Raw genomic sequence first — 13632 nt, forward strand, 5'->3', positions numbered from 1 at the left:
TTTAAATTTTATTAACATATATTCTGATTAAGAAAGTTTGATTGATTCTGATTAAGAAAGTTAACATATATTCTGATTGTTTTTAACCAGGCTAAATCTGCTATTCTTTCATTACGTAAGTACTGTATGATCATGTCTATATTATTAAATAATCTCATTCATGTACGACGTCATTCTGAATTACTAAGAACGACAATTCATTTCTATTATTTCGCAAACAATGCATTTTAAAACAAAAAATGATCTTTCCCCTTAGGATTTTCATAGATTACAATTGGAGGAATCAGAACAAAAAGTAATTAAAGAATTTTCTATGAAAAATTTAATTTCAATTAGAATTTTCCTGATTTAGAAAAAAGTTGCAATATTAGTTTCACTAATTAAACTGATTATATTGAAAGGAGTATCCCCCTTGAATGACAAGAGGACCTAAAGAAAAGCAAAATCTCCTGAATAATGGTTACGCTGATTCTAGCGAAAAAGAAATATCGCTATAATAACACCGGAAATAGACAACTGACTATTCAAAATTTATCCCTTTCATTGGATAAACATGAGGATCATAGAAATTTATATTCTTTTTCTTTCTTTTTTCGTATCTTATAAGTTTGCTGAATACCACTTTTAAAATTATTTATGATCCGACTTTTTTTTTTCGTGTCTTCGTTAAAACCTATTTTCTCCTGCATTTTATTTGGTTAGTTTCTCTTCCATTTTTACTTTCTCGTATACGAAGAAAAGAGGAAATATTGTAAAAGTCAAAAAAATCAACATGATGAATCTCCGTTTCAGACCTCAATTCAAGTTCTTAGTTATGTATAAACCTTGAGACAGAAAAACACATTTTTGGCATTAAATCCAGCTGTCTGTGAACATGATAGCTCAAAAAGACTGTAATTTGCTATATAGAATTACAACCGAATTTGCAGATTTCTATCAAATTTTGAATGAAATCTTTTCATAGGAAGCCTGTCTGTTTAGTTAAAAATCTAAATACAAGTTTTAATGAACTAGTAACCAAGTTTACTTGTAGTTGTATAAGTGAACTCGGTAATTACAAAACGAAAAAGATAGGTAGATTTAATTTGGTACATAGGTTTAGCATCTAAAATATAGATACTTATCAAATTTTAAACCAAATCCGTTAAACGGCTAACCGTTTGTCGTCTGTATTGAACTCAATAACCCATAAACGGAATGAATTAAATCTATGAAATTCGATATGTTATGACTAAAACTGTCGTTTTATGCCGAAATTTGGTGTCAAAAAAAGACATTTAAAATACATATTCTCCCGATAGATTCGATAAAAATGCTGGATTCATATCAAAAATCTATGTTTCATAACCACCGTTCACTAGTCTCATGCAAGGTACTCGTGACCTTACCCAAGGTCCCCATTTTATGCGGAAGAGGGATAAAATTTCTTTTGGAAAGAATGCGAGAAAGTTTGAGAGAGACCACTCCGGTCGGTTTTTAAAGTAAAGAGAGAATATGTTATTTGAACAAGGCTTCAATGTAGAAATTTTGCCGTCAGCACTACGACATACCTGCTGTAGAATTTGAATATAGAAAAATATAGTTTTATTTTTAATTCATTTATTTATTTGAAAAAACACAAGACAGTTCAAGAGCTGCTGGAATCCATCTGTCGCCCCCTTCCTTGATATGGCTCTGATTGCAACTAAAATAAAACAACACAATAACTAAAAAGGTTTATAATGTTGTTTTGAAATAATAATACTAGGGAATCATAAAATCTTTACCTGATTGCAAAATATATTATGGAAGAACCAATGAATATAATATTGTAAAATTTTTACTATGCAATTGCCATGTTCTTAAAAATTTTTTTAATCTAACATATAATTAATACAGAAATATCGTATATTAGATTGTTATCAAATGGAGCAGCGAAGAGAAACAAATTCAGTGTGTTTTGTTCCATGAATTAAAATCGGCAATTACTATTCATTGCCACTTTTGATTTTGCATAAATTACAGAGTATTTAAGATACTCTGAACTTGAAAATACTGATACTGTCAAAATTAGGATTATAGATAATGTGTTTAGTGTGACAGCCGAAATGGTGGACAGTGCTTGATGAGAATTAGAATACCACTTTGACTTTCTTCTAGCTACCAAGAATAATCATAATGAAAATTACTAACGTAAGGGGCTTTATTAAAATATTGATAACCCCCTATAGAATAAATCGAAATAACCATGTATAAAATTATAAAAGTTTTTTAGAATAATTTTTTGTAATCTGGGAATAATTTTATTATCGCCCTATACATGTATTTGATGTATTTATTCATAACTTATTTACATCATAAGATTATTTTCAGAGATTTATTTGAAATTGGTAACTTTGGTGATTAGCCATTTCGTTCTATAATATGAAGTAAGAATTCAATACAGTTGATAAAATGAAAGATTTCAAATTTTCTTTGTTTCAAATAGTTTTTGTCGGGGTAAACGGTTGAATATCCATTGTTGTTATTACAAAATGCCATTAAAAACACACAGAGAAGAAAGAGGTGTTTTAACACAAAAGTCAAAAAAGATACTTTGGAGGGGTTTTTTTTGTAGAAAGTAAATTAACATATTAACTACAGAAATACATTATTTAATATATCATAATTATATGTGTATGTCTTTTACCATAAATACAAATTGCTCAAAATTACATAACACTTTCGATTTGTATCGTTCATTTTAGGCATTATATTTGCGATTCTATATAATTCGAAAATAATCTGGAGTGATGTGTATTTCAAAGTGAAACAACGGTAATTTAAAGAAATTATTGAACATTGTAATTACTGAACAAAATTGAACAATATTTTGAAAAGAAAAGTTAATTTAAGATATTGAAAAAATAGTTGTTAGCATATTGCCATTGCCTACACATGCAGTTATTTCTTTCCGTATCCAGTCATGCAAGTTTTTTTCCCGAATATAATAGGGGATAATGGTTTAGAAAGTATTCATTTCTAAATTGGTGATGAAATAATGTGAATTTTATAAAATTTCAGTTTGAGATACTAGTTCAAATACTGCAATTTATAATATATCTAATAAACTTACCAAACAACAGGAAAAAAAAAAAGACTACGTGATAAACAAAAAATGTTTACCAAGTGAGATATAGCACTTTTTACTACTCTTAAAAGAAAACAAAAAATGTATTTATATAGAAAGCGGTATTACATTTAAGAAAATATCAATTGAACACTACTGCTAGGATGACACTGGACGGCTGATTTTGAGTAGGGATATTCCTGATTCACAAAGGAATCTCCATATCAAGTAAGTCAACCATCTAACTCTCCGACCCGCCCGAAGGCACACGGATTTAAACCATAAAACTGAATGACCGGACCGCCGTAACAGCAACATTGGCGGGAACTGTGGTTGAGTCCTAAGGGCCGTCACCGGCCACGGTACAACCCTCCCGAAGGAAGTACGTCCCGTCATCGATGGGAGGAGCCAGATCTCCACCTATTAGTGTACCCTCCAGGGTGGCGAGATCCAACCACCATGCCGGAAGCATCTCATCCTCAACCGAGGTGTCCTCCCGGGGGATTCCATATCAAGTAAGGAATCATGACATATCATATTCACAGGAATTTATTTTTGTAGCAGCCGGTTCAAAGGTTCAAAAAGTGCAATTTATTTATGGTTGACAATGTTCGCTCTCGTCTTCCAGCTATCGTCTCTCAAGCAGAGGTTATTTCTCCCCCTCCCTGCTTGGGTGAATTGTTTTCTCTCCTGATTTGAGCTCGTTTAAGAATTCATGGGAGTTTTCTGGTAATTATGCAATGTTCTCTTAATGGCGTACACAGTTAAATGCAATATGTGATCTACCATTAAGCTCTAGAATGTCAATGAGTACTGATATCAAAATGGAAAACATATTATAAGAACAATTGTATAATCTGTTGCTCAACAAGTTCAGACATGGTATATATTGTCTTGCCGCACGCAACAGTCATGCGCTGACTTAACTTGCATGGAAACTGTATTAGGTAGGTTTTCTACACGAGGCATGTTTTTTTCTTGGGTTCTAAGGAGCACTTTTTTATTTTATTGGGTTCCTTAATCATGTATAATGCTTACTTAGTTCATATTCTTGTGCTATACTTTCTTTGTATTAAACTATTTTAAGACATATCTAAACTATTTTAACACATAGACTTATTTTAAATACTATATGAAGATATAAAGAATCATATTTTGGCTCCATTCGTATAAACCATCACTATCCCTAAATTATAGGCACAAGAATATTTCCAACAAACGGTATTTTCCATCATTTGCAAATCAGATTAATTTAGAATTCTGCGGAAACTAGCATTCTTAATCATCGGTGTTTGTATGTAATAACACGAGCAAACAAACACTTCATCTATAGAAAAAAAGATCCCCAAATTTATGTTTTAACTTTGCTAAGAGTTGTATATCCTTAAGAAATATATCCAGTAAATAACAGAAAAGATGATAAAGAGTGAGGGAAATAATTTTCTACAGAAAACATCCATTTTTGCTCCGTTGTGAGGGAAAGTACAATAAGGACATGTCTTTTCTGCGAGTTTCGGTGGTTCGTTCACATTCTTCTCTGTTACTATTTCAGTAAATTCTGAATCATCAGCCCAGGTGTTCACTCGGGACTTCTTCATTTCATTATTTTCTTCAGATGAAGGTTGTTCAACTTTTATCTGAAATTTACAAAACAAGCCATGAAAAAAAATTTATATATAACTTACGTAGAGTATTATAACAGTTTCAAGTAATGAAAAAAAAAAAGAGATACAATGGAGCGAAAAAATTGGAAAAGCAATGAGTTGTATTTTATTACAAGAAACAGCTCGAGTGATTTTCCTGAAACTTTTTCGCATATTCTTTAATGTGTTATCTGTCTTTCCAAACCACATAAATTTTGAAATATTCATATGAGCCATGTGTGAACTCCATGAGTGTTCAGCCTTTTTTTTTTTTTTTCAAATTTCAACATAGAAGAACTGTGTTCTTCGTAGTACAGTGGAAAAATCCGGTAATTTGTATTTTTAACCGCATGCAATTTGGGGAGAACAATAATTCTGAATAATCTATTAGCGTGCATTCTTTGGCGATTAATTTCTAATGTGTAGTTAATGCACAACTATCAAAATGCTGGATATGCATTTTGAATACCTTATTTACCGACCAATTGAAACCAAAATTTGGTGCAAATAACAATTATAGTCGAATGATGATTTATCAAATTTCACTGATTTAAATCATTGAATTTATGAATTATAGTGTTTGTATGCTTGCAAAAGTACAGACTGACAGGTGATCAACCCTTGATTTATTTAATTCTAAATTTAATATTTATTTACATTTTTGAACGCACCAAAATTCATTTGGATAGTTATATTCATTTTCTAGTTATTATGTTAACTTGCATTCGGACAGCCGATTTCCTCTGAATGGATTTCATTCAAAATTTGATAGAAATCTAAACAATTTGTGTAAAGTCCATATACTAAATTTCATCCGTCTAGCCCAAAGTTTTTTCCATAATTCCAAATTCCAGACATAATTCCAAAGATGTATTTCCCAGATTCGGAAAGATCTGAAGCATGGTAATTCGCCAGAATTTCAAATTCGAATTTTTTGGCGATTATAATACTTTCTCTTTGTATTCTTCGTATACGAAAAAGCAAAAAAGGTAACCTTTTAGGATTGAGTGTAACAATTTAGAAAAATAAGAAGTAAAATAATATAGTAATGAAATTAACTTCACTGATAAGATAACCCATTTTTAAATATACATACCAAAACTGAAGAAAATTCTTAATGTTATTTTTTTGATAGCATGAAATATGCGATTTAAAATAACGAAATCGGGTTGATTTTTATTACAACAATTAAAAGTATTGCCATAAAACTTATTTAAGATTTTTTTAAACAGAATTACATACAAAATTCTCTAGCACGCATATTCACTTTTTATAATTTTTAGACATCTTTCCTCAATGGTCTTTTTATACTGGCAACTCTTTCTTCTAATAAATAACGAAGCTATGTTGAATTTGGATTACTTATGTTTTGTAATGAGAAAATAATATATTTATTCATATTTGTTTTTTCTAAAAGTACAGAAAAGAAGATTTTGTTAAATGTGCGTACAAGTATTCACCTTTTGTTGCGAATAAGAATTATAACAAAAAGCAAATTCTATCAGAGTACTGAAGACCATCAAAATGCACACGAAAAGCCAGATGTCTACGGCTGTTATGTAACTCAACGTCGGAAGTTGAGATTTATTTTGTTGAACCTATGAAGAAAAGTAATTTTTCATCATAAAAAATAATTACATTTTAAAATAATTTTTAATCACACATTATGAAAGTTTTTCAACATTCTCGTCGTGATAGATATATAGATTTATAATATATATATATAAATAGATATATAGATTTCATAGTGATAAATGTTACAAAACATCATAAAATGTAGTTTTTATATAATAAAGATATTTCTTTGGAAAAATTTAGAATAATATTAGTATTTTTCAATCAGATTACTAAATTTTTTGTACTTTGATTTGAAGGAATGGCCTTTCTAATACTGTATTGCAATAAACAACACACATTATCTGGTAGTTAACTCTACCCTCCACTACAAAGCAAAGTTTCGAAGATGTGTTCTGCATTGCACAGTGTTCAGCCGTGATTTTCAACATTTTATAGTCAGATTCTCATAACTGATATAACTGATACATTCTGATTGATACATATATATGTACACAACTGATACATATAAAACTTGATTCAGTATGCAAATGGTCCATAAGCCTGACAATATTTTCAGAAGAATTAAATTGAAATTTCCAACTTTTATTTATCTGCCATCCATCTAATGTGTTCTCTATTAACACAAGATAATGTTTGAAATCTCCATAATATTCAAAATGCCGTATAATAACCTGAATATATTACAATAATATTATTGAGTACTTTGTTCTAATAGCATAGTCCCCTAGAATACTTGAAGTCATCCTTGTGATTGTTTCATTTAGAGATTTGAAGTATTTTTCAGTCACGTATTGTTCTAATAGATTTATTTGCACAGAGTAACAATTGAAAAAAAAAATGGTTTCTTAAAATTTATAAGGCATCGATTCTCAACCTGTGGGGCGCGCCTCCCTAGGGGGCGCTAGCACACCAAAGGGGGGGCGCGAGAATATCCAAGGGAAAATATTATTTTAAAAAATTGATTAACTGACTGAAAGCAAAGCACACATACGCATAGAAAACAAATTACACTTCAACATATTTAATAACTTATTAAAGTAAAACAACTTACTAAATCAAAACTTACTTAATCAAAGCATACTAAATTAAAAACAAATTTAATAATTATTAGCAACTTCCTTGGGTCTGTTTTGCAGAGCAAAGTTTTTCGAAGGAAGGAAGGATTAGTATTAGAAAAAGCCACTCTCAGTTCTGTTTCTATATTTTGTCTTCAAAGAAGCCACAGAAGAAAATCCAGTTTCACAAAGGTAGGATGTTGAATGGTAATAGAATGTGAAATGCCCTTGTTTTTAGTGCAGAAAAATTATCCTTCCTCCTGCCCAAAATTCAAATAGTGATTTATTACTAAATTGTCTTTTAGTTTCGCGACTTGTCTTGAAGTCTATGAATTTTTCTTCCTCATGAATTGAGAGTCCTTCGGGAGTGTTATGAAATGGATCCCTAACCCACTCGTAACTTGCTACCAGTTTATCGTCAACATGAAAATACTTTTTAAAATTCTTTGCCAGCATGGAAAAATGATTTTAAATGGTTACAAAAACAACTTTTACATGTTCTTCTTCAGCCTTGTAAGTTTGAGTACAATCATCCACATTTGCAAACATTGTTAGGTTTTTTGCTTTAAATTTCTGCTCCACAATTCCAATTTTCTACAAAAAGCATTAACTTTATCACTCGTATCCAACATATGTGTATTTGCTCCTTGGAGATGAGGGTCCAAGTTATTTAATTTCTCAAATATGTCAACCAAGTACCTCAATTTCATCACAAATGAACCATCGCGAAAATTCTCGGCCTCCGGTCTGTTTTCTTCTTCTAGAAAAATGGCGCTTTCTACTCTTAATTCATAAACACTTTGCAAAAATTTCCCACATGATGACCATCTTGCCTCGCAATGAAATAGTAAAGCTGAATGTACTGAACTCATGCCTTTATAAAGTACGGAAAAGATTCTCGATTTCAGGGGTCTCATTTTTATATAATTTACTACGGTTACAACAGTAGTTAACACAATATTCAGACCAAGACTCATTTCTTTCGAAGCCAAAGCTTCTCTGTGGATCATGCAATGTGTGCACTGACGCGATTTTTGTTTTACAAGTGCTTGTATACCTCGGAATCTTCCGGACATTGAAAGAGCACCATCGGTGCATATTCCGACGCAATTTTTCCATTCTATGTTTGCCTCGTTCAAAAAATCGTTTAAAATAGCAAATAATGCGAGCGCTGTTGTTTTGAGTTCTATTATTTTGCAGAAAAGTAGTTCTTCTACTACTAACATATTATCACAAATCCGAACATAGTAAATTAAATGAGCATCTTTATTACTATCTGTTGCTTCATCAAGCTGTATTAAAAACAATTTGCCACACAACTTCGAGAAAAGCTGACACTGTACATCTTCAGCTATATCGCCAATTCGACGAGCAACAGTATCCTTTGAAAAAGGTATGGACTGCAATTGTTTTGAAAAATTATCTTCAAACATAGTTTCTACAATCTCAAATGCTGCTGGCAAAATAATTCACCAATGATGTGAGGTTTTTTACATCTGGCCTTTTTATATGAACTTTGAAAGATGCAATTAAAGCTTTTTTATTCACAGACAAAGTTTCTTTAAAAAATAATTTTTGCTTTTCATATGATTTTAATTTTAATTCGAAGAATTCTCTGGGTTTGTTTACGTACTCACTATGAAGCGTTTCCAAATGTCGTTTAAGTTTATTAGGTTTCATGCTGTCTGCGACCAACATTTTTCAGCAAATGATACACAGGGGCCTTTCTTCTTCATATTTTTTAGTAAACTCAAAATTTAAGTATTCTTGAATATTTTCTCGATTTTATTTTCGGAACCACGCTCGTTTGTGTACTTGTTGATGTTTGACTATCGTCTAATGCTTGCTTACTTCCGCTTAAAAATTTATCCATGAGTCTGCATAAATCTGTTGCCGTGAATATTTAATATGGCGAATTGCAATTAACACGAAAACATATATAACATACACATTCACGATATATTCGATAAAAGAATCGACTCGAATGAGACTGGCTGGAATTGAAACTTGCGTTATCGAACATTTTCCTTCCTATGAGAAAACATTTAATCCGATCATGCTCGAGACGGCATCGGTCGTGTGGATTACCTTCCACAAACATTGCTTATTTTTTTCATTTTTGTTTAATCATGCTTCTGTTTTATTTCTTTTATTATTTTATTCGAAAAAATGTATTCCCAGTTTCTAAATTTAGCTCACTCCGTGTAGGTTAACTTTCTTTAAGAATTTTTCTACTTTCATATTCTTTTAACGTTATCCCCCTGTTTGGCTTTCATTTCAAATATAATATTTAAATTTTCCCCGTTTTCATTCGCTTCATCTGTTTACCGTCCTCTTGTTCAAAATGCAAGATGTGGTTTCTCGCCAACGTTGGTTCGCTTTTATTCTTGTTTTGGCAGTTAGTTAAAAATAATTTAAAAACAGGATCCACAATACTCAATATACATTATTGTTGTATAATTTTATTGTAAGGGGGGGGGGGAGGCGCGTTGAAAATTATGATTGAAAACTGGGCCGTGAATACTAAAAGGTTGAGAAACGCTGTTATAAGGAATGATTGTATAAAAATTGCTTCATTCACTTTAAATTGTCCTCGGTTTCATTATGTTCAGTGCAGTCTGTTCGATGGCTCTGAGAATAAATTCCTGATGTGGTTTCACTTACATGAATTTGATTGAAATTTTGGTAATTTTGATTGCAAATTCATTTTATACTACTTATCAACCAAATATCAAAATGATTTTTAATAATTTTTAAATCATTGTAAATTTAAGATATATTCTCGTCATTTATAACTTCGTTGATCGAATAATTTCAAATAAGAAACTTATATTATTCTTTTAAAGAAGGTCAAAATAATAGCAAGGCGAAGATAAACGGTGCCCTGTGCATGATTTTATTTTTCCACTCCCCATTCGTTACCGATTAAGTGAATAAATAGTCATGATAATATATTTTCCCTTACTCATCCAATTTTATTTTTAAAAAAAGTGGTTTATACACAATACTAGTACACGGAAATTGACAAATGCACGCAAATATTATAGAACGCTGTATGAGAAAATTTACGCAATATTCTGTGCGAATTATACTGCGCTTCGTGGAGCATATCTGTGAATCGAAAAGAGCAGAATGATTATCGTAACAGTCAAGGATCTTAAAATTGAAAACACCTGAAAAATAATGACGCCAGGTTTAAATTTTTATTTCAGTCCAGTTGTAGCAAATTATATTGAAACAATAAAAATACTTTTGGAGGGCGAGTTAAATTATTTACATCAATAAATTACTCCTCTAGTCTGTTTTTAAACAAAATACCGTTATCTGATTAATGAATACCCAAATAGTACAATCTGAAGCATTCAAATATTCCTGGGTATAATATGGACGTTTGAGAACAATTTTTGTCCTAATAAGGTGGTAGCTATATCTTTCCTCCCCTTTCTAAGATATTAAACCATAAGCTCATTATGAAATTCCAAAAGATTATCTTTGTGCAATAAAAGGGAAATATTTACCTGTGTGCACAGAGTAAGAAGAGAAGTGATGCTGAGGGCGACTCTCGCAGGGGCGGCCTCTACTCGAATCCAAAACGTCACCCAACTGACGGCCACAATCAAAGTGGATGGAGCGAAGATGTTGATGATGCTCCCTGTGAGTCTTCGTATTAAACTGATTTTCAAATAGAGATATGTAAAGTTGGCTGAAAAAAATCACGTAATTATTTATTTTCTCTTAATTGTTATAGGATTGTAAAAAAAATATTTTTTATTTCTTTGCAACGTGAAGATGCACATTTGTATTATAAAAATTTTATACTTAATAATAAAAAAGCTTAGTAAGTAGCTTGGTAATCATTAGATTTTTATTAAGTTTGACAAATATATATTGTAAAAGGTCCAAAAGCCTATTTTCTAGATATTTTTGAAAATAATAGCAGATTGAAATTTCAATTTTATATCTATTTCTTATTTTATTATCATCTTAAATTGAAACTGATGGGTACTGTAGGTAATAATTGATTAAGAAAGAATTGTTTTTGTAGACATTAAAGTAAGTTGTGGCTTGTATTTTTGGAGATTACAAACGTCATGCTGTGTATGAAACTAAACATAAGCGTTTTATGAAAAAGAAAATTCAATTGTAATACCTGAAAACGCACAAAAAAATGTACGATTTTATAACGCACACAAAACTTTTTATTACTAAATATTGACAAGTGGTATACATGAGTTGCATAAACGTATTAGAGATGGAGTAGAGGTTAGAGCTTCATATTCTCGTGTTCAATCCTGCGTTTGCAATTCAATTAGATTTCGTTTATAACTTTAAACGAGACACAGGATAGGATTTTGTTTACGATTTTACAAAAAAAAAAAAAAAAAAAAAAGCTGTCGAATGAAGCTAGGCTTTCTAGGTATGTGTAGTCTTATTATCTAATATGTTTCTTATTTTAAATTTAACTTTTCTAAAAAGAAAAATATAAACACGTACAACAATAATCCTTTGATTAAAGCATTTTAGATAGCTATACATGTATGTTTATATTCTATTTTTCAATTTGTATAGAGTCACTCTCTTCTGATTACAATGAAAAAATTACAAATAAATAATGTTTAGTAATTCTTAAAAATTCAGCATAATGAATATATGTTGTATAAGTATCTAGAAATATTCTTAAAATTTCATTGAATATTTACCTCCATTATAACCATTTACTTTTGTATATGTCACTGGTTTCGTCAGTTGGAACTGCAGAGGTTGAATATTTTTGAAAAGTGTAAAGCCTTCATTCTCTTCGTCCCATTGAGGGTGCACTTCTTTGTCTGTGGATGACACTAAAAGAAATGTCTGACTATGATAGTTATTATTTTGGTAGCTATATGAATGAACTATAAGTTACTATAAATTTGCTTTTAAATGCTTGTAAAATACCAGAGCATTTTTTAAACTCTGTTAGACCATAAAAAACTGAAGAATAGAGAACAAAATGAATTTATTATCAAAAGTTATATACGAACATGACATGGAATTAATTAAAAATACGTATTCCGCTAAAAATTGTTTTGTTACAAAAGTTTTTTTTTTAATTTTGAACAATATACTTTGAATTTTATTTTAAAGTCATAGTTAAAGATTTCTTTTTTTCTTTTTTTTACCATTCTTTTCATTACCTGTTATTACCATATATTTTATTTAACTAAACCCATTTAACGGTAGTATTTTATAACCACTTTTTTACTTACTTTTTGATTTACTAGGACTTTGAAATTTCTCACAAATGTATTCCAAAGCAATATAGTATTTTAACAATTTTCAAACTTTTACATTTTTAATTACTTGTAGATAGCTTATAAGACAGTTAACAACTACTCTACCCGAGCGATTGCTTTTGCATTGTGGTCATGTTACTGGGCAGCGAACCACAAGGTCCCAGCTGCTATCCCCGCTCATACCAATCCTCTGCACTAGAAAGAGAATACGGAAAAGATAAAAGAGACAATGAACGATAGCACAAAAAAGTGGCAGAAAATCAACACATTTAATTGTGTTCATAAATTTTCCACATGATTATATTCACTCACGATGATTCCTTGAATGGAGCAGAAAACACGTTCTATAAAAAGAGAGATTTATTAAATGTCAATATCTACATACATCTTGCAAATCAAATGCAATATGCGGATTGTATATGTTCACTTTGGACTTCAATAGTCAGACACTCATTGAAATGAGGTCTGAGATAATTATTGGCTACTGGAATATAAAATAGCCAACAAATATTGCCGATACAAATTATATATAAATGTTTGACTGAAGATCTCACATATGGCGAAGAATTATCTTACACAAACACGATGTCAAATTGAAAAGTTTGCTTTGCAATTTGCGAATGAATGTTGCTGATCAACATAGCAGTTTTACAAATACCACTCTTTAAAATACAAGCTCAAAAATTTTCAGTAGAACTTCTTCAAAAAAGCAAATGTTAAGAAGCATAATATAATATACTATATTTTCACGTTGCTGTACAATATTTTGAATGCCAGATAATATCACAAAGATATTGTAACATTGTCGTTGGGCATTGTATGCTATTAGGGCTCACAGCTCATAATTTACTTTGCTTCGTGTAATGGAAGTGAACTCATACCATGGGGATTTATTCTCTCTCTCCCATCGCTGTACATATTTTTTTAAAATTTTCATTCATATTCAGTATCTATCCAATGAATACATTAAAATCAGAAAGCCATTCATTACGATT

General features: G+C 30.7%; 1 protein-coding gene across 1 annotated transcript in view; it reads right to left on the reverse strand.

Moving 5' to 3' along the window:
* Window positions 1-1627: 1627 nt before the first annotated feature.
* LOC129971819 (glycine receptor subunit alpha-2-like) overlaps window positions 1628-13632 on the reverse strand; it is a 47239-nt gene continuing 35234 nt past the window's right edge. Inside the window, exons 10-15 of the mRNA XM_056085795.1 lie at window positions 12950-12981; window positions 12065-12243; window positions 10883-11067; window positions 6192-6329; window positions 4543-4725; window positions 1628-1684 (exon numbers count right to left, since the gene is read on the reverse strand). Coding sequence (XP_055941770.1) covers window positions 1628-1684; window positions 4543-4725; window positions 6192-6329; window positions 10883-11067; window positions 12065-12243; window positions 12950-12981 — 774 coding nt within the window. The remainder of the gene's footprint in view (window positions 1685-4542; window positions 4726-6191; window positions 6330-10882; window positions 11068-12064; window positions 12244-12949; window positions 12982-13632) is intronic.

This window comes from Argiope bruennichi, chromosome 6 (genome assembly GCF_947563725.1).
Source record: "Argiope bruennichi chromosome 6, qqArgBrue1.1, whole genome shotgun sequence".
Classification (NCBI taxonomy): domain Eukaryota; kingdom Metazoa; phylum Arthropoda; class Arachnida; order Araneae; family Araneidae; genus Argiope; species Argiope bruennichi.